This window comes from Mesoplodon densirostris, chromosome 2 (genome assembly GCF_025265405.1).
Source record: "Mesoplodon densirostris isolate mMesDen1 chromosome 2, mMesDen1 primary haplotype, whole genome shotgun sequence".
Taxonomy (NCBI): domain Eukaryota; kingdom Metazoa; phylum Chordata; class Mammalia; order Artiodactyla; family Ziphiidae; genus Mesoplodon; species Mesoplodon densirostris.
Window position 1 is genome coordinate 57,378,732 of NC_082662.1, and position 21,334 is coordinate 57,400,065.

Here is a 21,334-nt window from a genome sequence, read left to right on the forward strand (position 1 = left end):
GCCATGTACTGAGCCACTGTACCCGTTATCAGCCACGAGACTGAGCTGTACAGGAGCACCCCAGGCGAGCAGTGGCCCCTAGAGACTTCACCCATGACTCTTGGCAGCACTGGGTTCCTTCTGTCATTTCCTCTTCCACTCTTGACTGAGTCCAGCCCCAGGGATTCTCTACTACTTTTCCTTCCGGTATCTGAGGTCTGCAATATGCTAACGTGCTGACTCTCATCTTGCAGCCCCTCCCCTGCCCCAATTCTCCCAGTTCATGGTGAACCCACGCAACACTACTATATTTATTTGGACTAATTCTGTAAAACTCCTGTCTTTTAAAATAGTCCAGGACTTCCCTGGTGGTGCAGTGGTTAGGAACCCACCTGCCAATGCAGGTGACACAGGTTCGATCCCTGGTCTGGGAAGATCCCACATGCTGCAGAGCAACTAGGCCCGTGTGCCACAACTACTGAGCCTGTGCTCTAGAGCCCGCGAGCCACAACTACTGATCCCACGTGCCACAACTACTGAAGCCCGCACGCCTAGAGCCTGTGCTCCACAACAAGAGAAGCCACCGCAATGAGAAGCCCGCGCACCGCAGCGAAGAACAGCCCCCGCTCACCACAACTGGAGAGGGTCCGCACACAGCAGCGAAGACCCAATGCAGCCAAAATAAATAAATAAATAAATAGATTGATTGATTAATTTAAAAAAATAGTCCATTTCTTGTGTTTTAAAAAGTTACATGAATAACAAAGCACTGTGGTCTAGTGAGGTCAAGTTTGCAATTTGGCTTCAGGATTTCTCACATCATTCCCAGCTTCCAACCACACCTGAGTCACTAACAGACATCTTGTCAAAACACATGTCAGTAATTTGTCTGTTAAAATGTCTGCAGCTACCATCTGGGGACAACTGTGTTAGGCCAGGTTGCCAACAGGCCTCATTGGTGCTAGTCTGTACCAGTGAAGGCCCAGACACAGCTCTGGGTCTGTGATGGTCCTGGCACTGAGTGTTTTGTGTGAGCTGGTTTTCTGGTCGTGTTCCACCTTCCAGAGCACAGGGACCCCTGTCATGGGTCCCTTGCAGGAAGAAAGAAAGGGCCATAAGGATGAAAGGGTATGGGGTCTGGCTGCCTGGGAAGGGGCTCCTTTTGAGGCACAGGCTGTCCCTGTCAGAACTGCCGGGGATTTTCTCAGAGCCCCAGGCTTTTCTACCCCCATCCCCCAAGGGTGGTCCTCCTGGATGAGAGGTTGCACTGACACCCTGGGGCCACACGGGTTGGCCCCAGCCACTGTCTTGACTGACCTCAGACCTTTCAAAGCAAGTGACGGTCATGAGGATGTTGTCGAAGTCGGTGCAGCTCCACCGCAGCACGTACATTCCCTCCTCGCTTCCTTCTTGCCGCAACTTATTGATGGCATATTCTGTGCTACAGGGAGAGAGACAAAAAGAGAAAGCTCACCCCAAACAGAAGCACTCTAAACCCCATGGGATGTCCACTTCCTTGAGCTGCCTCAAGTCTGACGGCCACTCACAATACCTATCCTGGGTCCTACCGTCCTCTCTGATATGAGACATGAGGCAGGCAGAGATGCTGAGGAGCCTCAAAACAGATCAGGTCTCCAAAGTCGAGAAGGGGGCTCAGCCTGCTATCCCAGGCACTAAGCCCACTTGTCCCTGACTTCCCCACACACACCGCTTCCACTCTAGCCAGAAGAGCTCCCCCAAGGCTAAGGATGCAGAGCTGCCCGTGATGCAGTGGTAGGGGTCTCTCCCCCAATCCCAGGCAGCACAACTAGAACAGAAGCCTCAGGACAGCATGGACCTGGAGTTGTTCTGTTTATTGCTGCATCCCCAATAACCAGAGCATGTCTGGCTCACAGTTCTCAATAAATAAGTGAACAATTGAATAATAAACACTGAATAAAGAAATCAAGGATTAGAAAGCTGTGAGTAGAGAGCCTGCCTATCCTACACTCCCATGTCCCCAGGACTAACAAGTCCGGCACACAGAGGGCAATGAGCTAACAGCTGCTAAATAAACCCACATATGAGGTTACTACACCCAGTGAGTTCTGCTCACTGAGTGTTGGTAAAAGAGGGCTGTGTGGTCAGCACGTGTTAAGAGAATGGCGGAGACCAATGGCTCCCTGGGGGTTGGGCGGTGAGGGTAGGCAGACAAGAAACAAACGGACATGTACATAAACTTAATATGTCAGGAGGTAATAAACGCCACTGAAGACAAATAGAGCAGAGTGAAGGAGTCAGGGAGTGTGGGGAGCAGAGGGGGAAGAGGTGTCGTTTTACATAAGGTGCTCAGGGAAGACTTCACCAGTTAGGTGGTATCTGAGTGACACCTGAAGGAAGTGGTGAATGCTGAGATTCTGGAGGGAGGGTTTTCCAGACCAAGGGGAAAAGCAAGTGACAAGGCCCTGAAGCCTAACTACAGTTGGCATATCTGAGGGACATGCTTTATTATAAAGCTCAACCCTTGCTCTGCAATTCTTGGTGTGTCTGTCTCCCTGTGAGTCTGTGAGCCTCTTCAGGCCAGGGACCACACCACTGACAAACTGCCTGTCCACAAGGCAACTGGGATCGGGAAGAAGGTGGGAACTGCTTCATGTGAAAGGTGGCTGATGAGATGCTTCCACAGATATATTTCGGTCTGGAAGAGAGACTCAGAAGAGACACAGCAGCTGTTTTCCTTTGCCTGAAGGATGGTCGCATGCAAGAGGAAGCAAACTGAATCCTTGTTGCTTCAAAAGGAGGAACTCAGATGAGTAGACAGAGTTACAGGGAGGCAGACTTCAACTCCCTATGAGGAAGGTACGCATGTCTGTAACTGTCAGAGCTATAAGCTACTCGCTGCCAAGTGAAGCACTAAGTACCCCATCACTGGAGGTGTTTGAGATGCAGGTGGGACGAGATACCCAGCAAAGCCCCTCCCAGCTCTAAGGCTTGGTCACCTTCACTGGGCCTTCTGGCACTGGAGGACACGCTGACTCGGGATTCTGTTACTACACCGTCTGCTGTAGAGACCCGTGCCCTGTCTTTCTTGAATCACCCAGAGCGTCTGGCACAGTAAGGGGCTAGGAAGTGCAGCACTTCTTGGTCAGCTGTGGAGAGGTGAGGGGTTCAACTATGAGGACACCCAAGGAAGGGAGGAGAGGTGAGGGCCTGCTGCAGGGACCAAGGTTAGAAATGACAGGAAGGCCTGACCAGGACAGCAGGGATGGAAAAGGGAACCAAGTAGGTATTAAGCATAAACGCCTGATGATGCCCAAGCCTGAGAAGGACACGCTCCCCATCACTAACACGTGGGTTCTTTTCACACCAAAGGCAACTGAAAATGTTTTTGAACCAACCAGATTGGACCGTGACAGCCATTCTGTATGTTGTGGACGATCAACGGGGGAGCCACATCGGTGCAGAGGTAATGATGGGCGTCTGCTGTGAGCCGGAAGTAGCCGTCCACGAGGGACACAAAGGACAAGGCCTCCTCGTGGGAAGAGAGCTTCAGTTCCTGGCGAGAGAGGAGAAATGCCCGTGGTTACATCACTTGCCTGCCATCTTAAGCAGCTGACTCTCTGGGGAGGTACACAGTGAGAAGATATTTCACACAATGAAGAATGCATGACCCCAAAGGGAAGCTCTTTTTGTCGATAGTAACTGTACCCCTTGCAGTTACATATATAACTCTGTTCACCACACTCTTTCATCTCTTACCTCAAAACTTTATCAGACTGAGGAACAGTGGGGGGCGGGAAGGGGCACACAGGCAGCTGTGGCAGGCAGGAGACTGTGGAGAAGCTGCCACCCAGTCCAGATGGAAGAGGAAGCCTGGATCAAGGTGGCAGGGGTATAAAAGTAGAGGTGGGGGGAACATAGTGTGCAGATGGCACCCTTGTCCTGGCACTACACATTATTCCTAGTTACAGAAAAAGAAACAGAGGCACAGGTGTTTCATCTCATCCAGAGTTGGTCTAGAAGGTGAAACTCCTGGATTTTAGTCCACGAATGGTCCCAGACACAATGATACGGTTCCTAGATTAAATCCAGGAACCTCTGAGGGTCTGGAGGAGGCAGAGAGTCTTACTCAAAGTGGCAGAGGCAAAGGCAAAAGAGGAGGAGGGAGGGAGTTTCCATGGAAGGAAGAAAAACGCCTGGAGGTGAAGACAGGTGGGGTTTTGTCTTGATCTTACAACCCTGAGCAGAGATGACCATGTGAGAGGAGCTGCGGGGTCAACCAGGAACATCTGATGAAGGAAGATTTGTAAAGCCATGAGTTAGAGCTTTGTTTCACAAGAATATTAACAAACACCTGAGCCTTCAGAGAAGGGTAAAATGACACTTGAGTATACGACTCTTTCCTTAGCACTGGAGAAAGAAGAGGCTGGTGGCAGAGAAAAGCAGACAGAGACAAGAAGACCAGTGAAGGAGGGAGGGGTGGATATACACAACCAGACAGAATGGAGGTAAGGGGCTTATAATGAGAGTTAGCTATGATGCCAAAGGGTGCTTTGGGGTTGTGAGCCAAGGAGGCCAAGAGAGGGCAGGGAGGGCTACCATAGGGATGGCAATTCAGGAAGGAGGCTCATTGCTAAGTGTGCTTCCTTTCGGGTGTGACCTGCCATCTCCCTGCAGAGCCCCAAAGAGCAAATTCAAGACAGTATGTCTTGGGCAACCCTTCACCCAGTCACATACAAACGAAAGTACGTAAGCACTTAAGTTCTCTGAAAGCGGAAGTCTGAATAGAAAGGGGAGATGTCAAGAAGATGCAGAGAGAAGAGATAAATCAAAATATGATCTGATAACATGGCAGCACCATGCTCTCCTGAAAGACCAGCAACCAAAGTACTGCTTGGAAATGAAATGGCTGGGAAGGGATGGAGGAGTGAGATAAGTAAGAAAAAGCATCGCATAGTGTTAACCCACAGGTTCACAAGCCAGCTTATCTGGGTTCAAATCTCCGTATCTCTACTTGCTATTACATTTAAGCATATATAATCATCATTTTTATTCGTCAAAAATTGTCAAATACAGGGGCTTCCCTGGTGGCGCAGTGGTTGAGAGTCCGCCTGCCGGTGCAGGGGACGCGGGTTCGTGCCCCGGTCCGGGAAGACCCCACATGCCGCAGAGCGGCTGGGCCCATGAGCCATGGCTGCTGAGCCTGCGCATCCGGAGCCTGTGCTCCACAACGGGAGAGGCCACAACAGTGAGAGGCCCGCGTACCACAAAAAATAAAAAAAAATTAAAAAAAAATAAAAAAATTGTCAAATACAGCTTCACTGGTGGCGCAGCGGTTGAGAGTCCACCTGCCGATGCAGGGGACACGGGTTCGTGCCCTGGTCCAGGAGGATCCCACATGCCGCGGGCGGCTGGGCCTGTGAACCATGGCCGCTGAGCCTGCACGTCCGGAGCCTGTGCTCCACAATGGGAGAGGCCACAACAGTGAGAGGCCCACGTACCGCAAAAAGAAAAAAAAAAATTGTCAAATATTGGTAATTTCAAATAATTTAATGTAATAGCTGTATGACCTTGGACAAGTTATTTAACTTCTTTGTGCCTCAGCTTCCTCCTTTGTAAAATGGGGATAACAATATACCCACCTCATAGGGTCGATATGAAAAATGAAAAGAGTTGGTATTCATAAAGCCTTTAAGATAGGAAATACCTGGCACACAGCAGGGCTAGTATTTGTAAAGGAAAACAAGGTAACAAGGAGATCAGGTATCGATTTCTTCTTGCCTTCCCCCTGCTCTCTGCACAGCACTGTAGTTGGGCACAGAGCTGCCAGCCCCTGTGGCCAGGGTGAGCACTGACTTAGATGACAGGTGCACCATCTGGGTGCCAGACTTGACTCTGTCAGCCAGGACAGATGGGGCAGGTTCACAAAGCTTGCATCAGCTGGCTGCAGTTCCTCCTCCTCTGCCACGCATCTCCAGGGTTTGGCCATGTTGGACAGCCAGACCACAAATGGGCCAACCTCTCCCTCACTACAGAGTCCCTGGGGAAGAGAACACTGTGGAAACCAAAGCAGTGCAGGCTGGAAATGCCCCTGTGCAAGCTCCTACACCTCTCCCTAAGTCTCAGATTCCCCCCTGGAAGTGGAGCCAAAATCCTGATATCTTAAGGTCTTTGTAAGGACTAAATAAGATACAGCAGACACATCATATAACATGACTTAAGATCTATAATATACTGAATACATAGCATTTATTATTATTTTCTCCCTCCCACCATTTTCCATCTCTCCACTAACATCTATCTGGGCTCTTCTTCTACTTCCTTCACGTTTTTACTACAGTTTTCTAATGAAATCAATGTGTCTTTATTGTTTAAAAAAATGGGGAGGATGGGGAGAATTAAAAATTAAAATCACTCATAATCCCATCATAAACAAATAGTTGTTAATATATGATTATTTTTCTAAGAGCATGTGTATGTATATGCATAAACTTTTTTAACAAAATTGGTTCCATTCTACCAACAGTTTTATATTCTGCTTTCTTCTATTTACGAAGCATTTTTCCAGAGTTTTTTTAGTTCAGCAATTTGTTTACATAATATTCTGCTACTCAGATGAGTTGTGTTTTATTCTCTCATTTTCCTATTATCATATATGCAGGTTAGTTTCAGTATTTTGACACTGTAACTACTGCTGGGATAAACATTCTCATTCATAGACCACTGCCTGCATCTCTCATTGTTCCTGGAAGACAGGTCCTCATTTCCTGTATGGAGGGATATATAGATACTTTCAAGGCTTTTAACACGTTTACCAAATTGCTTTCCCAAACGGTATATCAAAAAGACTACTTACTCTAGATGTAAAAGAATGACCATCTGTCCTAAACCATATCACCAGATTCTTTCCCAGTAGTACTGAGTGTTATGATTCTGACAAAGTATTTGCCAATTTTTAGGGAAAACATGGTATTTCCCTAGATGACTACCTTCATTGCATGGAGCACCGTATCTCACCCACCTGTCCTCCCTATGTGCCGTCAGCCGTGACTTCCCCAACATAAACATGTTTATTCTGGCAGGACTCCCACTTCCCCTGCCAAACTGGCCTGCCTGTCTAGATCACGTCCTCAAGTGATACCAAAAAAAGAGGAAGAGAGGTTGAACACCCCTTCCTCTGTCCGAGAGTCACTTGGGTGTGCTTGACACCACGATGAGGACCGTCACTGTGGCCAGAGCCACCGGCTGGACAGTCTGCTCAAGTGCAAAATGGGGCTTCCCACCGACCTCATTCCAGATGACCCACCCAACTCGGCAGAAAAGGCTGTGCAGGAGCCCTTGGGAGAAAATGCTGACACTCACTCAGTGATGTGGATCTTCAAATCCACTAACTTTTGTGAACTAAATATTGATGCTGAAATATCTTTGGGAAGACGGCAAATCCTGAAGCAGATACACATTTGAAGACCAAAGAAAGGCACTAGAATGTACCCGTGTAACTTAAAAACAGACACTGATAATGTCAATGTCAGCAATAGGGACTTTTTGGCTTAAATAAGACGATCATAAGACTTTCTCTTTGGGACAGGAACCCTGAAGAGCACACGCTGCATAACTGTCCTCAGCAAAGTCTCCCTCCCAACACCAGACCCAGGCCGAATCACTTCTGAAGCAAACTTACCATTTTTTTGTTGTCCTGCTTATTAATGCTGACCACAGACTCCTTGATTACAATGTGAGTGATCTCAGGGAAGTAAGAAAAATTGTTCCACTCTTCCCGGATTTTGTTTTTCTCCTCATCCTTCTTGTGTTTATTTTCCAGTTTTTTCCGTTTCAGTTTATTTTTTTCCTTTTCAACAGGAAGAACCTGATAAGATACATAAAAGTGACAGGGTGAAGTCAGCTTTCTCATTTTCTATTGGTATTTCTCATTTTCTATTGGTATTTCTCATTTTCTCCTGGCAAACCAACAGAAGGCCTGCAGCCGAGGAGGAGAAAGCCAGCGTGCCTGGATTGACAGAGGAACTGGGAGAGTTAGCACCCATGAGCCTATTTGGGTCCCCATGGGCCTATTTGGTCCCATCAGGGATGCCTGGGATCCTACACCTGGAAGAGATCTTAATGAACACACTGACTAAACTCTTTACATAATCTATAATGTGCAAGCAAACTCATGAATGGAAATAACTGCTCACTAGACACGCATCTACAATCAGGTCCCCCCATTTGAACACAGGCTTTCTCCTTTTAGAATCTATCACTGATTGTCTTGACTTTATAGCCATATTCAAGTTGGAATTTTCAAGAGAAGGTATGAATCTCATGCTTGGATAACCCAGGGAGTCATACATGTCTGCACAAGCTTATGTATTTTGTGTAGCAGAAGTCTTGGAGACCAGAGATCTGGGATAAGATCGTGCCTCTGCCAGTTACTTAGGTCATCTCTTTGCGCCTCCATTTCCTCATCCATAATCAGAGATCTTACATCTTCACAAGGTTCCTTGAGCAGTAGGTAAGTTCTTATTAACACAGTACCCACACTACACAGAAAACACTTGATGAGTGTTTGGCACTGTTATTTTAGCATGAGAATACAATAGGAGTAGAAAGTAAATCTCACCTTTACTTCAATATTATTATTATTTACAATAATAATGATGATGACAATAGCAGCTATAATAATTTATTGAACATTTATCATATGCCAAGCTCTGTGCTAAACGACATTCAGTTCTCTCAACACTATGAGGTAATACACTAAGTATTGCCATTTTATAGATGAATAGTATGTGGCTGATATATGTGAAGTAAACCTCCCAGGGCCACGTGAGTATAAACAGTGGAGCTAGGATTTGAATCACATCTATTTAGATTTAAAACCCATGCTTTTAAACCACTCTGCTCTATTGCCTCATCCAACAAACACTTCAAAAAGAAGCTCCAAACTGCAAGAAAAATTACTCTATTTCACAGAACCAGAGGGCTAAATTCAATTCTTGGCATAATCACTATTAGTTAGTTATGACCTTGGGCAAGCTTCTTAACTTGTCTGTGCCTCTGTGTTCATCTATAAAATAGGGAAAATGGTAGTATCTCTCATAAATTTGTTTTAAGGAATAAATGAGTTAATACATGTAAAATGCTTAGAAAAGTACTTGGTACATGGTGAGCACTTGGTACATGTCTACTGTTATTACTATATTATTACATATTGTATATGTTGTTATTATATTTCTGTTTCCCTACAGAACTCAATAAATATTTATTTTAGATCTACTGTTACATGGACACAATAAAAGATGAATGATACATGGTCTCTAGCCCATGAAATAAACTCGGCTGACAGGGGTGATGAACATGCAAAGAGATAATCACAACAGAATACACGGAACACACCATGTGACAGGATGTTCTGTTCTGATCAGCCACCTATCAGCACTTACATTTGGTTTCTGCCTCCACTGGATTCCAAGATTTCCAGTCACCATCACTTCATAGCAGAGAATGTTTCCATTATCATTCGGATGGAAACGATTCATCTCATTTTCTGATGAAATCAGTAGCATGGAAGTCTCAAATATTTCAGCACCATAATGTTTTGTCAAAGTTTCCAAGGTAGCCAGGTATTTCACCTTCAGGTCGTGTGTGGACACACTGCTGTCACAAATGGTCTTGTTGTTAAACTCCTTTAGGAAATCCTTGAAAACATTATTTATCCGCATCCTGGTGAGAAGGTTCCTCTGTCTGATGGACTTATTCAATGTTTCTGGAATATATCGCTTGTAGCTGAAAGAAAGTAAAAAAAAAAAATTGTCTCTTTTTCATGTATAGGTTAGCAGAATAGTGCAGAAACAAACCTAGGTCTATAAATCTTCCTTCCCTGTGTTGCCAAATGAGAAAGAAGGGTCTACTCCCGGGGGGTCTTACATGGAGTAAAACTCTGAGGATGATAATCATAAGGAGACCGAGGTGAACAGGGACTGAAAGAAAAGAGACAAGTACATGTTCCACAGATTTTACTGAAATGCAAATTCCTACAGGAATCATCAGATTTTCTGGGTCACAAAGGCAGGCGGCAAAATGCACTTATCTGTGTTTTTGTTTGCTAGTGTCACTGTTCCTGTGCACACTGGTGCTCACATAAACACTGTTACTAAGATTCAGCATCAGTTAGAAAGCCGTCTGGAAGGTGTCAGGAGTGACGGAAGATGTTCTGTATGTTCTACTTGCCTCTCTATTTTACAGTTTTTCTATAAAGATCAAAAACTGTTTTTATAAGAAATGGGAAAAAACCCATAAAAGCTAATTAAATACAAAAGACTTAGTGTTTGCCATGTGCAAATGTCTCAGATATATTAAACGGATCAACAAGTAAACTGAAAAATTAGTTACCCATCCAGGTGCTAATGAGAGAGTATCTATGACTAACAGAATCTCAGCGAATGGATATACTGCTAGAACAGGAGCCAGCTTTAAGAAGAGTATGCACACCAAAGAAAAAGAGAACAAGTCCACTGGGGGTCAAAGTGGGGAGACCCGTCGGCCAGTTACTCCCAGGTCTGAAAAAGCACCTGGCACAGGGAAATCCCTGCTGCACAGACGGTTTCACAACCGTGGAAAACTGTGGAGTTTGAAGTTTATCCCCCCCAAATATTGTAATTTTTTAGATTAATAGAGAGGAAAATCAGAGCAGAGTTATCACTTTTTACTTTAGCCTCATGAAAAAATAAAGAGGAGGTGCCCAGGGGCTTCCCTTGGTGGCGCAGTGGTTGAAGAGTCTGCCTGCCGATGCAGGGGACGCGGGTTTGTGCCCCCGGTCCGGGAGGATCCCACATGCCGCGCAGCGGCTGGGCCCATGAGCCGTGGCCACTGGGCCTGCGCGTCTGGGGCCTGTGCTCCGCCACGGGAGAGGCCACAGCAGTGAGAAAAAAAAAATTATATTTCATAGATGGGTGGGAGTTACACAGATTGAATATTCTCACAAAGACTTGATTACAAATGATAACTTTAAGTAAATACAGTTTTCTTAAGGTAACAGCTGATCGTGCTTCACATCAGAATTAACAGCTCTCTAGTGAACTAGTTCTGGCTGGGAACGATAGCAGCTGCCTGTAGAGCTACACTGAGAAGGATTTTAGGACAGATCCAGCACAAAAGGAAAAAGTTCAGTGATAGATGGCAATGCCCAGCACGGGCAGAGAGGAAGGGGGAGGGCATGCAGGCCACTAATTTGACTAGCACCCCAGCTCAGAACTGTCACCCTAGTACAAATTTCTGAGGTCATCAGCCAACATTCAAAATCAGGACACAGTTATAATTGTGCTACCTTTCATAAATATTCTAAAAATGAGTTGCGCTCTGCAGAGAGCAGTAGTCAGCCAAAAGCTGGCAGTAGTTAAACTGAGATGTATGAAAACGTACAAAAATAACACCATCCCCACAATCAATTCTTTAGCCAGCAGGAAGGTTTACCTGATGTCCTTGGGAAGTTCTGGCAACTGCATCTTCTTCATCATGGCATAGTGGGAGATGGCCAGGACGGCCATTCCCAGACACTCGTTCTCAATATCATGCCCATCCTGCTCTGTCTTGGGGTCTCGAATGGGAGCCAGGCATTTGACCAAATCATACTGTCCCTTTGGAGCAGAGGTGAGAAGAAATGAACTACCACTTAAGTTTCAAGAGTCCACCCATGTTTCTGATCTTGAGAGGAAGGTTCCCCACACAGGGAGGTGCTACCCAATAAGCAGTACAGCAATGAGACTAACGAGATTTAGTTTCTCTGGCACCAAAGCTCTTTCTCAACACCTGGGCATGAAGGGGCTTGGGAAAGGTCTCCCCAGGTTAATTCATTTGTTTAATAAATACTCACTGCGCACTATGCTAGGTGCTGGTGAACAGTATGAACACATGAAGCCCCTCTGTGGGGCTTCCCATGTAAGTGATGATGAAAAGCAACATGTACTAGGCTTGGGCTGCACCAGGGCATGGGACGTGACAGCTGTCTGGGGTTTGATTACTTGTTAACTCCACAACGAACCGGTGTATAAATGACAGAGCACCACACACCCTTCTGATGTAGATTTACAGAAAGGAGAAGGAATCCAGGTTCTATACTGCATCATTACCACACGTAAGTTTTTTCAACATCTGCTGTTCAAGTTTCCGGTAGTGAAATGTATCACCAAAATACACCCCCTCACTCATTGAGGCACGCCACATTCTACGAGCCAATGAGGGCTGCTAGGTCCCCTTTATTAAGCCCTAACCTGAGTGCTAGGCGCTGTGCGAGGTTCCTCTCATTTACTATTTCACTTATTCTTTACAACAGCCCTATGAGGGGGAGGCTGACATCATCATCTCTGCCTAACAGCTGAGAAATCTAAGGCACCAAAAGGCTAAATAACTTCATTCACTCACTTGGTAATCACTGATTAACAAGAACCAATTACGGGCCAGATGTTATTCTAGGTGCTAGGGATACAGCAGTTAACCAAACCACATCGCTGACCTTACGGAGATTTCCAGGAAAGAAAGAAGAACAAACAAACAGAAATATATAACCTCAAGTAGTTACCAAAACCAAAGTCAAGTAGAAAGACAGAATGCTGTGGGAACTGGGGACCTAGTGAGTGGTGGGATAGAGGGTCAGACCAGACGTGACTGCAGGGCTACGGCTCTGCAACACTGTGCTACAGTCAAACTCAGTCTTTAAAGCTCACCGACTGGAGGTGTACACAGCTCTTAGGATTGGGACCTCGTTAGCCTTTCTCCAGCTCGAAAAGAGGCAGACATGAAGTATGGGGGTGGTGTTCCTACATAAGGAAGACACTCACTTTCCCTGAAGCAACTTTAGTTTAGTGGGTTTTGGATGGAGGGTTCTCACTGTTGCAGTTCCCCCTTTTCCCCAAGATAGGACTTCTTGTTTCTCTCAGTAAGAAAAGGACACTGACCACTTCCACAAACTACCAAGGACCAACAACAATCGTCTCCACCAGCAATGTGTGAAGAGAACAAAATCTGAAACTATTTTGTCTGGCTGTGATTTTCTGTCAATATCACTGTACAACTACCTCAAGTAACTCATTCCTGAAGCTCTGAAAAGTCAGGTTCTAATGTAATACTTACTCTTGAAGTATGGTGCACTCTTTTTTTACACTTCCTCTCCCAAAAAAGTAAAAGAATCAATCTCAGAAATGAATATATGTAAAACTGGGAGGCTGAATTCAAAAAGACCAATCTGAAAATGGCCAGTTCACTTATTTTTTCCACACAGTATCTGCCCAGGGCTGTGCCCTGTCCCTCTACTGTCTCTGAGGCCAGTCCTCAGGTATATTATGGAACGTGGATAGTGTGCCGTCAACAACCAAAGCTGTACAAGAGAATACAACTGTGACACATAACCCACAGGTGTAAAAGTATATCCTAAGGAAATAATAAACAGAACACATATTTAGACGTATGTATGAGGCTGTTCTGTAACAGTGATAGCATAACAGGAGGAAAAAAACCAAACATGTTCAGAAACAAGGATTAGTTAAATAAAGGCTGACTTCTCCTCTGGATTCCAGTCTCACACTCGATTTTCTAACTGAATCTCCACTTGTGTATCTCACAGGCATCTCCTAAAGAGAGTCCCCAACTCCCACCCTTTCTCCAGCCTGCTGCTCCCAGTCTTCCCTGTGCAGGGAATCACTCCGTTATCTACCAAACACCACCTAAAATAAATCTCAAAATTCTCTTCGATTCTTCAAATATCCTCACCTTCCACATCCAACTCATAAGCAAATCATATCAAGTCCATCTCCAAAATTAATCTCAGATCCACCCATTTTTCTCCAACTCTACTGCCACTACACTGGTGCTACTGGCATCTAAGGAGAGGAGGCCAGGGGTGTGGATAAATATCCTACAATCCCTTACAACAAAGAATTAACCAGTCCAAAATGTCAGTAGTGCTGCTTTTGAAAAGCTTTACTCTACTCTGAAGAAATACTTTCCCCACTCCTCCCTCAGAAGTGCAGACACTTTTTTATTCTTCAAAATTCAGTATAAATGCCACTCTTTAGAGGGACCTTCTCTGATCACACTATTTAAATTAGGTCTCCCCATTCAAACCTCCCTCCCCATATTCTCTATGACAAAGGCCTTTTTCTTCATAGCACTTTTCACAATTTCTTGTGTATTATCTATGTATCATTTTATCTGTTTTGTTTGTCCAATCGATTATATGTCTGGTGCTTGCAGAGACCATGTCTGTCTTGCTCACCACAGTTTCTGCAGCACCTTAGCGAAAAGTACACAGACACTCAGAACAATAAGATATTTTCAAAAACTACATAGTGCATAATACATATGTGCATGATAAGATCAGGAAGCACATATACAAAAATGTTAGTTATCTCAGGGTAATGTAATTTAGGTGACTTAACTTCTCTTTCTGGCTTTCTTCTAGTGTCTTATTGTTCTACCCTGCCACCACTGTGACTCAGAGTGGCCACCTCCTTCCTCTCTGTGACTCCTGAGAAGTACCTTCGTGATTAGCCCTGAACTACGCCTTCCCTCACTTACAGCTCCCCTCTGCTCTCTGCACAGGAGGCACTGTAGACACGAACTGAAATGGTAGGAGGGGGGAAAAAGAAAGGAACGGGGAAGAAGTAAAGCCCCAAAAGCCCACAAGTGGGATAACCAGCCAGTTGGATGCTGAACTGCCTTCCCCCTCCTCACTTGCGGCAAGTCCAGGGTTGGGGAGAACTACCCATGGAACAGGCCATAAAGCACCTTAGCTGCCACCATGGTCGGCTATGCCAGGGAATCTGACCCCTACCAGGTCTTACCCACCCCACAAACTCCACGCTCTCCTGGGCCCAACATCTTACCTGAGCAAACAGATACTCCAATGAGCTGGCGTCAAGGAGAGGGGTTGCATCTGGAACTTTCTTTTTCTCGTAGCTGTTCTTCTGCTTCTTTGGAGAATGTCGCCATACTGACTGCTCGTTATCATTGGTCCCGTGCCAGTTGGTGAAATAGAACCTGTAAGGCAGGAAGATGAATGTTAACTGTGGGAAAGGGGACCTTGGCATGCGTGGGAGAGGCGTCCTGGTTCTACCCAGAGCGATCAGTGCCAGAGGTTAAACTTCCCTGAGAAGTAAACAGACAGATCTTTCATCTGTGTAGCACTTCACTGTTTATAAGGTCCTTTTCTTTTCATTCTTACAAGCACTCTGTGAAGAGCATACTGACAGAACCTCATCTATGACTCGGGGAGATAAAGTGACTTCCTTAAAATCACAAAGGAATTTCCACTCCGTCTTCCTAGATAGGAAAACACTGCTGTCTAGAACTAGATGCTAGCCCAGCAACTCCCTCCACCATTAGTAACGCCAGCCTGCCTTGAATCCAAGACGTATTTCACAGTTTAACATTTCTGAAATCTAGTTTCATCATACAGTCAAGACATACAGTTAATGTACAGTGTTTCCTAATTCTCAGATGGCTGTTACTGACACTTTTTATCTTACAATGAACAAAGTTTTAAAACAGAAGAAATATACAAACACTACTACAAGCATCAGCTGCAGTGCCCTGAACTAATAAATGCTTTATATACATTATGCTATTTAATGCTTACAGCAACTGTACAAGGTATGTTTCATTGTTTCCATTTTATAGATGAGGAAAACTGAGGTTCTGAGAGGCTAGGTCACCTAAGACCACAAGCCTGTTCCCTCCACTACTACTTTCCTCTGCCATCTGTAAGAGAAACACAACAAGTTCTGGAATGTGTGAAAGTGACTGAGCCAAGCTGATCCAGGCCAGCTCTAGGCTACAGACTCAGAGGGTACCTGGGTCTCTCTCCCTTGACATGCCCATGTGCTGATGAAAATCCACCACGGCATGGAGAAGGAACATATAAAACCTCCCAAAAAGGAGCTGCCGTTAAAACTCAGATATCTGTCAGTGAGCTCTATTTGCAGAGTGTAGGGCATGCCAGGTCTTGGGCCAGGCTCTGGAACACAAGGGGTTCTCAGGCACAGTCCCTGCCTGCTGTGAATTCCCTGTCTATAGGCAATCAGTTAAATCCAGGGGGCACATCTCATAAACAGAGCTACACTGTGACTTTCATGGACCTCACACAGTTTTCCTTTCCTCCATAAAAAAAAATTAAAGTTATATTTTACAACTATGTTGGTGTAAAGATGAATATAATCTTGGCTGGATTATTTTTTTCCTGATTTAAATAAAATTAAAACACTTCTGTGGATCCCTAATAACATCATGAGCCCAAGGCATTGTGCCTCAGAGATAAGTTTTTCTTGAACATGAGTGTCTCAGATAAGGTGCCAAAGGAGTACCAAGGAGGAAGAAGTTGCTGCCACTGCCAGGGGATGTGGCAGGGAAGGATAAAGGGTTGGGGAAGGGAGTTGGGACTAGGATAAATAAATACCAGGCTATAGAGTCTGGACCATACACAGAAGGCAGAGGAAGACTGAGCCAAACTGATGTGAGGCAGGATCCCACTGGAAGAAAGCCCCAGAGAAGATGGACTGAAATGAGAGAGGCCAAGAGACAAGCAGGTGCCTAAGGCAGCAGCCTGGGCAATGCCGTGAGGTTTGTGGGGGCAGAGGCCTCAGTGCCTTGCTCATCACTAAATCCCTAGCGCCTGGCATATAAAAGGTGCTAATACATGTCTGTTGGATGCAGAAACAGCAAATGAATGACCTAACTCAAGAAGTAGCAATTAAAATGGAAAGGATGGATAAGAAGTTACTTTAAAGGTAAAAATCAACATTTTACAACTTTCAAGTGATTCTATACAGCCCATCTTCCACAAAACTCATTTGACTGTGGCCTTTGGCATCTCTCTCTCAGACAGAAAGAGCCACGTATCCACAGAGTCCACATGCACCATAAACCACAGCTGCAGGACTGTCCCCGCACCTTCCCATGTGAGAGTAGAAGCCTGAGGCTCTCAGCTCACAAAGAGGGCAGAATTCATGCTGCCCCCAGGCTGAGGAGCCTGCTCTTCAAGGGCAGAACAGAGCAAGGCGGGGAGGACTCCTCCAGGATCGGCTGCCCTGGGGAGGCAGAAAGCAAGAGGTGAACCAGCCCTACCAGCTGAGCAGACACAGGAAATCTGACACTGGGGCAGAAAAAGATGGACAAGGCCATGGCCAACTCCTCTGACTGCTGAGGGAAATCCAAAATGGAGAGTTCTCTTCATTCATACAATAATCTAGTGATCTACTATAAGTTCCAGGGGGTCTGCCTGGGAGGAGACAGGTGAGAGGGTCTAAATGGGATGATTAAGAGAGTAGCTAAGAGCTTCTGAGTGCTAACCGTGTGCCAGGCACCCCATATACAAAGGTTCAAAGTAGGGCTCTGACAGAGGGGCATGCAGGACAGGTAAATTCTGTTTGAGAGTGGAGGAGGGTGGTAATGAGAGAATGAGAATTATGTATGGTTTGGACGCTTACCTGGGATGAGGGGGGAAAGGATGTCAAGGACAGAGGAAGTTGTCTGAAAGAGCAACACTGAAGACAGATTTTCCCTGAACCAGTCGGAGCCATGGATCTCCCACACCCCACTGAGTCTCTATGATAAACAGCCAAGGGCCCAGCATACTCCCTCGGGGCTGAACGAGGACATTTTCTGAGCTTGCTGTCTGAGCCCTGTGAGACTAGCCTTGCCTTGGAAGCCTTTTGGTAAGATGTTCAGACAAGATAAGGCAATGTGCAGCTTCTCCACTACAGAAAGGCTGAAGGGGGCCTAAAACAAGGCTGGATCTCTGGAAATTGCCTATAGTCAAAGGCTGACAGCTCTCTATTTAATAAGACAATAAAAAGAAAAAACCTTTAGATCAGTTAACTGCCAAAATCAACATCTTCCATAAGCAACAAGGATATATTGTATAGCACGGGGAAATATAACCATTATTTTGTAATAACTTTAAATGGAGTATAACCTACAAAAATACTGAATCACTATGTTGTACATATGAAACTAATATTGTAAATCCACTACACTTCAAGAAAAATAAATAAATAAATGTAACAACAGGGAATGTTTCAAGGAAAAAAAATCGCTAATAAGACAAAACTAGTAAGTACACTGAAGCAGAAATTGTGCGCTCCTTTCAAAATTAATTATTAAACTTGGGCCAATTCCTGATATTACAACATGCTAAAGGAAAAAAATTAAGAATGATCTAAATAAATGTAGTATGATAGCTGCTGATATTCCTTTGCAGAATGATGTGGAAGAACACTGCCGGAAGGAAGGAAGGAGAGATTATCCCCCTTATTGGCGGGATAGACAGACCTGCCAATAAGAGATATGCCTTCCTTGCAAGTTTTTGAGAAAATTATATTACAGATGATTACACATTCTAAGTTTATGTACAGCTATTATATACAACGAATTCTCTTTAGGTTTCTATAGAACTTTACTAATGGATAGTAAAACTTATTTAGATGAAAAAGCAAGAAAACGTTTTTTTCTTAAAAAGGAATAAAGAATATGCTTGTCTTATATTAAGATACATTACACAACAATAGCTATCAAAATTATCTAAAAGCAGAAAACTATAATTAAAGTACAAGAACATAGAGCTGGGATTCCACTGAAATACTCACCAACATTTATTTTCATATTACACCTTCTTTAGTGGTGAGATGATGAGGTTTCAAAATTATGTAGTTTGTTGTAATGCAAATGTTTTAGCTTAGGGTGGGATCTTTTTTTCCAAGTTCAAAGAGCTTGCGGTAACAAAGCAATATCCTGTTGAAGCCCAATGTCAGGTACAAAGTCAAGGTGCCAAAAATGAGGCAGCCATGCACTTCCTGGCAGCTAACATAAACAGGGAGCTGGCAAAGACAGCCTTTAATCATGAGGCAGTCACATGACCAGCAAAGACGAAGGCCTCAAAGAGGATTCTAATGCTAACAAGACAATTCACTATGTATGTAACTGAGTAACTCACTTCTCTTTTTTGGACATCAGTTTCCCCCTAAAAAATTGGAAGAATGGGATCAGGCAAACTCAGGTGTCTTCCAAGTCCCAGATTCTACCATTCTAGATTCCGAGCCAAGTGGAAAAACCTAGAGGGAAAGAACTAGAACTCAATGACATGCCCCACTTCCTAGACTCCAAGCTGCAAATACATGTTTCAATGCTGGGTCACATAGCCAACCCTCAGGCCACAGAAAGCTAGATTACACTCTGAAAAACAAATCCAAATATAGTCGGAAGGCTCAGCTGGGTGGGGTGAATGTTTCCCTAAATCTGGGGCATGAAATCTCACGTGACACACACCTCTCCTCTTAAGGTGAGACCGTGGGTGAGTACAGAGAGAAGAGGAAAGTCAGCCCCCCAGGATGATTATCAAAGAACATAGATCTGGTTCAGCTTCCGCTGAGAAAAACACCCAGGCCACTGTGGAATGGTAACAACTCTACTGACTCCCCAGAGTAAATAGCAGCTAAAATACTGAGGGCCTCTGAGATCTCCAGGGCTTTTCCAGCATGACCTGGTGTTCCATTAGCATCTGAGCTAACCCACTGACTTAATCACATCTATGTATGTTAAGATTCTTTTCAGATAGGATTCACCCTATTTATAATAGGGTGAATTTATAAGCTCCTCTGCTAAAGACACATGTGAAAGTATGCTTAACTAGTATCTAACAAACATACTTTCAATTCTAGGTACAGAACAAACACGCTTATAAACTCAAGAGACTACAGTGGTGAAGTACTGACTGCCTGTGCCACCTTGGGAGACTACATGACATTTAACAAAGTCTACAATATGGGAGAAAAGGCAAGTAAGTACCCACCAGAAGAAAAATTACAGCCCCACTAGACAAAAATCCTCAGGCAGTGGATCAAAACATTCACCTGTTTAGAACAAGACCAAGCTAGGATTTCTAGGTTTCCACTTCAGGCAGTGTTTCTCAAGCTCTCTAGCTACAACTTTTAGTAAGAAACATATTTTATTTTATCATGACCTAGTACATACAGACAGATTACATATCTCAAACTGAAGTTCTAAAAAACAATATTCTTAGGATATGTATACATGCCGATATCATCTATCCTCATCTATTTCTCTCTTTTTAAAAAAATCCTGGTCATAACTCACTAAATTAAACTCATATCCATGATTCACTGAATGAAAAACTCTGCTATACGATACTAATTCTATTTAAAATACCCTCTGCATCATAATTTCTTTTCTAAAATGTGGCAGAGGAAGGTGGTCAAACTCACCTTGAATTGTTTTCCAAATACTGAAGAAGTCCTTTCTCATACCAAGCAAATACAAAACTTACAAATGATAAAAATGACTACAATACTTCTTGGTAAGTGACTCAGGGCTCCAGGCTAACCGTCGCCCGTCCCTGCGTGAGGGAGCCCAGCAGGCACCCATACCTCATCCGGTAGTGGAGCCGGAGTGACATCTTGTCGTCGACGGTGATGGTGCGATTCGGAGCATACCAGAGCTTGGTGTTCTCATCATACAGGGCAAAGAGGTTGTGACACAGAGGAGATATACCTGGGGAAAAGTAAAGAACACATCAGAAAATTGAAGACAGATAAATCTGGCCAGCTGTTTCCAAAGCACAACATATGCAAAGACCAGAAATTCTCTTATCCAAAAAGAATCTAGGTCATATTCGCATCCTCTTAGGGCCAAATACAACTTCCAACCATGTTCAATCAGGCAGTTTTAAACAAAATAATAAAAAATTATGGCTCCCCAGGAATATACACTATAGTATAGCTCCTGGCAAACCAGGTTAAAACCATTTAAAAATAAAAGTCTAATAATATTTCCACTACAGTGTCTATGACAGAGTCTTACCAAATTCTGCTTCAAAGAAAAAAAGGCCATCTGAGAGGTTCCCAGATACTACCTGATGTGCACCTTATTAATCACAGTGAGAAACATTCTTAGAGTTTGAGAAACCCCTAATCTGTCTCCTACAGAAAATGTTTAAACAGTTCTAACACACTGTGATTACACATTAAACATGTGAACAAGTTCCTGGCAGTAGCACATGAAATGTGTGTTAGAATAAATAACCAAAGTGATTTCGATCAGTGATTAAAATCTATTGCCATTAATAACAATACACTTTTTAAGTACTCTGTATGGTTATCAAAAAATTTTTTATTGGTAGCCAACTAGCAAGAACACATATGCTTACAAAAGGTGGTCCAACAGTGCTCCCTTGCCTCCCTACCTGACTAACTGCCTCCTTTGATACAAGAATGTTCGAAAAGATAAGGGAGATGATGAAGCCAGGAAAGTACCTTTCCACTCACTTCTGAGCCCATGATTAAAATTACACAGACCTGTAATCTGAAAGTGT

At 44.3% G+C, this 21,334-nt stretch overlaps 1 protein-coding gene across 4 annotated transcripts in view; it reads right to left on the minus strand.

Annotated features, from left to right (window-relative positions):
- Positions 1 to 21,334, minus strand: part of JAK1 (Janus kinase 1) — a 138,569-nt gene that overhangs the window by 24,309 nt on the left and 92,926 nt on the right. For all 4 annotated transcript variants that reach the window (XM_060089909.1, XM_060089907.1, XM_060089908.1 and 1 more), the window contains 7 exons: positions 20,391 to 20,514; positions 14,838 to 14,991; positions 11,431 to 11,594; positions 9,402 to 9,744; positions 7,640 to 7,825; positions 3,357 to 3,514; positions 1,297 to 1,420 (listed from right to left, as the gene is read on the minus strand). In XM_060089909.1, coding sequence (XP_059945892.1) covers positions 1,297 to 1,420; positions 3,357 to 3,514; positions 7,640 to 7,825; positions 9,402 to 9,744; positions 11,431 to 11,594; positions 14,838 to 14,991; positions 20,391 to 20,514 — 1,253 coding nt within the window. The remainder of the gene's footprint in view (positions 1 to 1,296; positions 1,421 to 3,356; positions 3,515 to 7,639; positions 7,826 to 9,401; positions 9,745 to 11,430; positions 11,595 to 14,837; positions 14,992 to 20,390; positions 20,515 to 21,334) is intronic.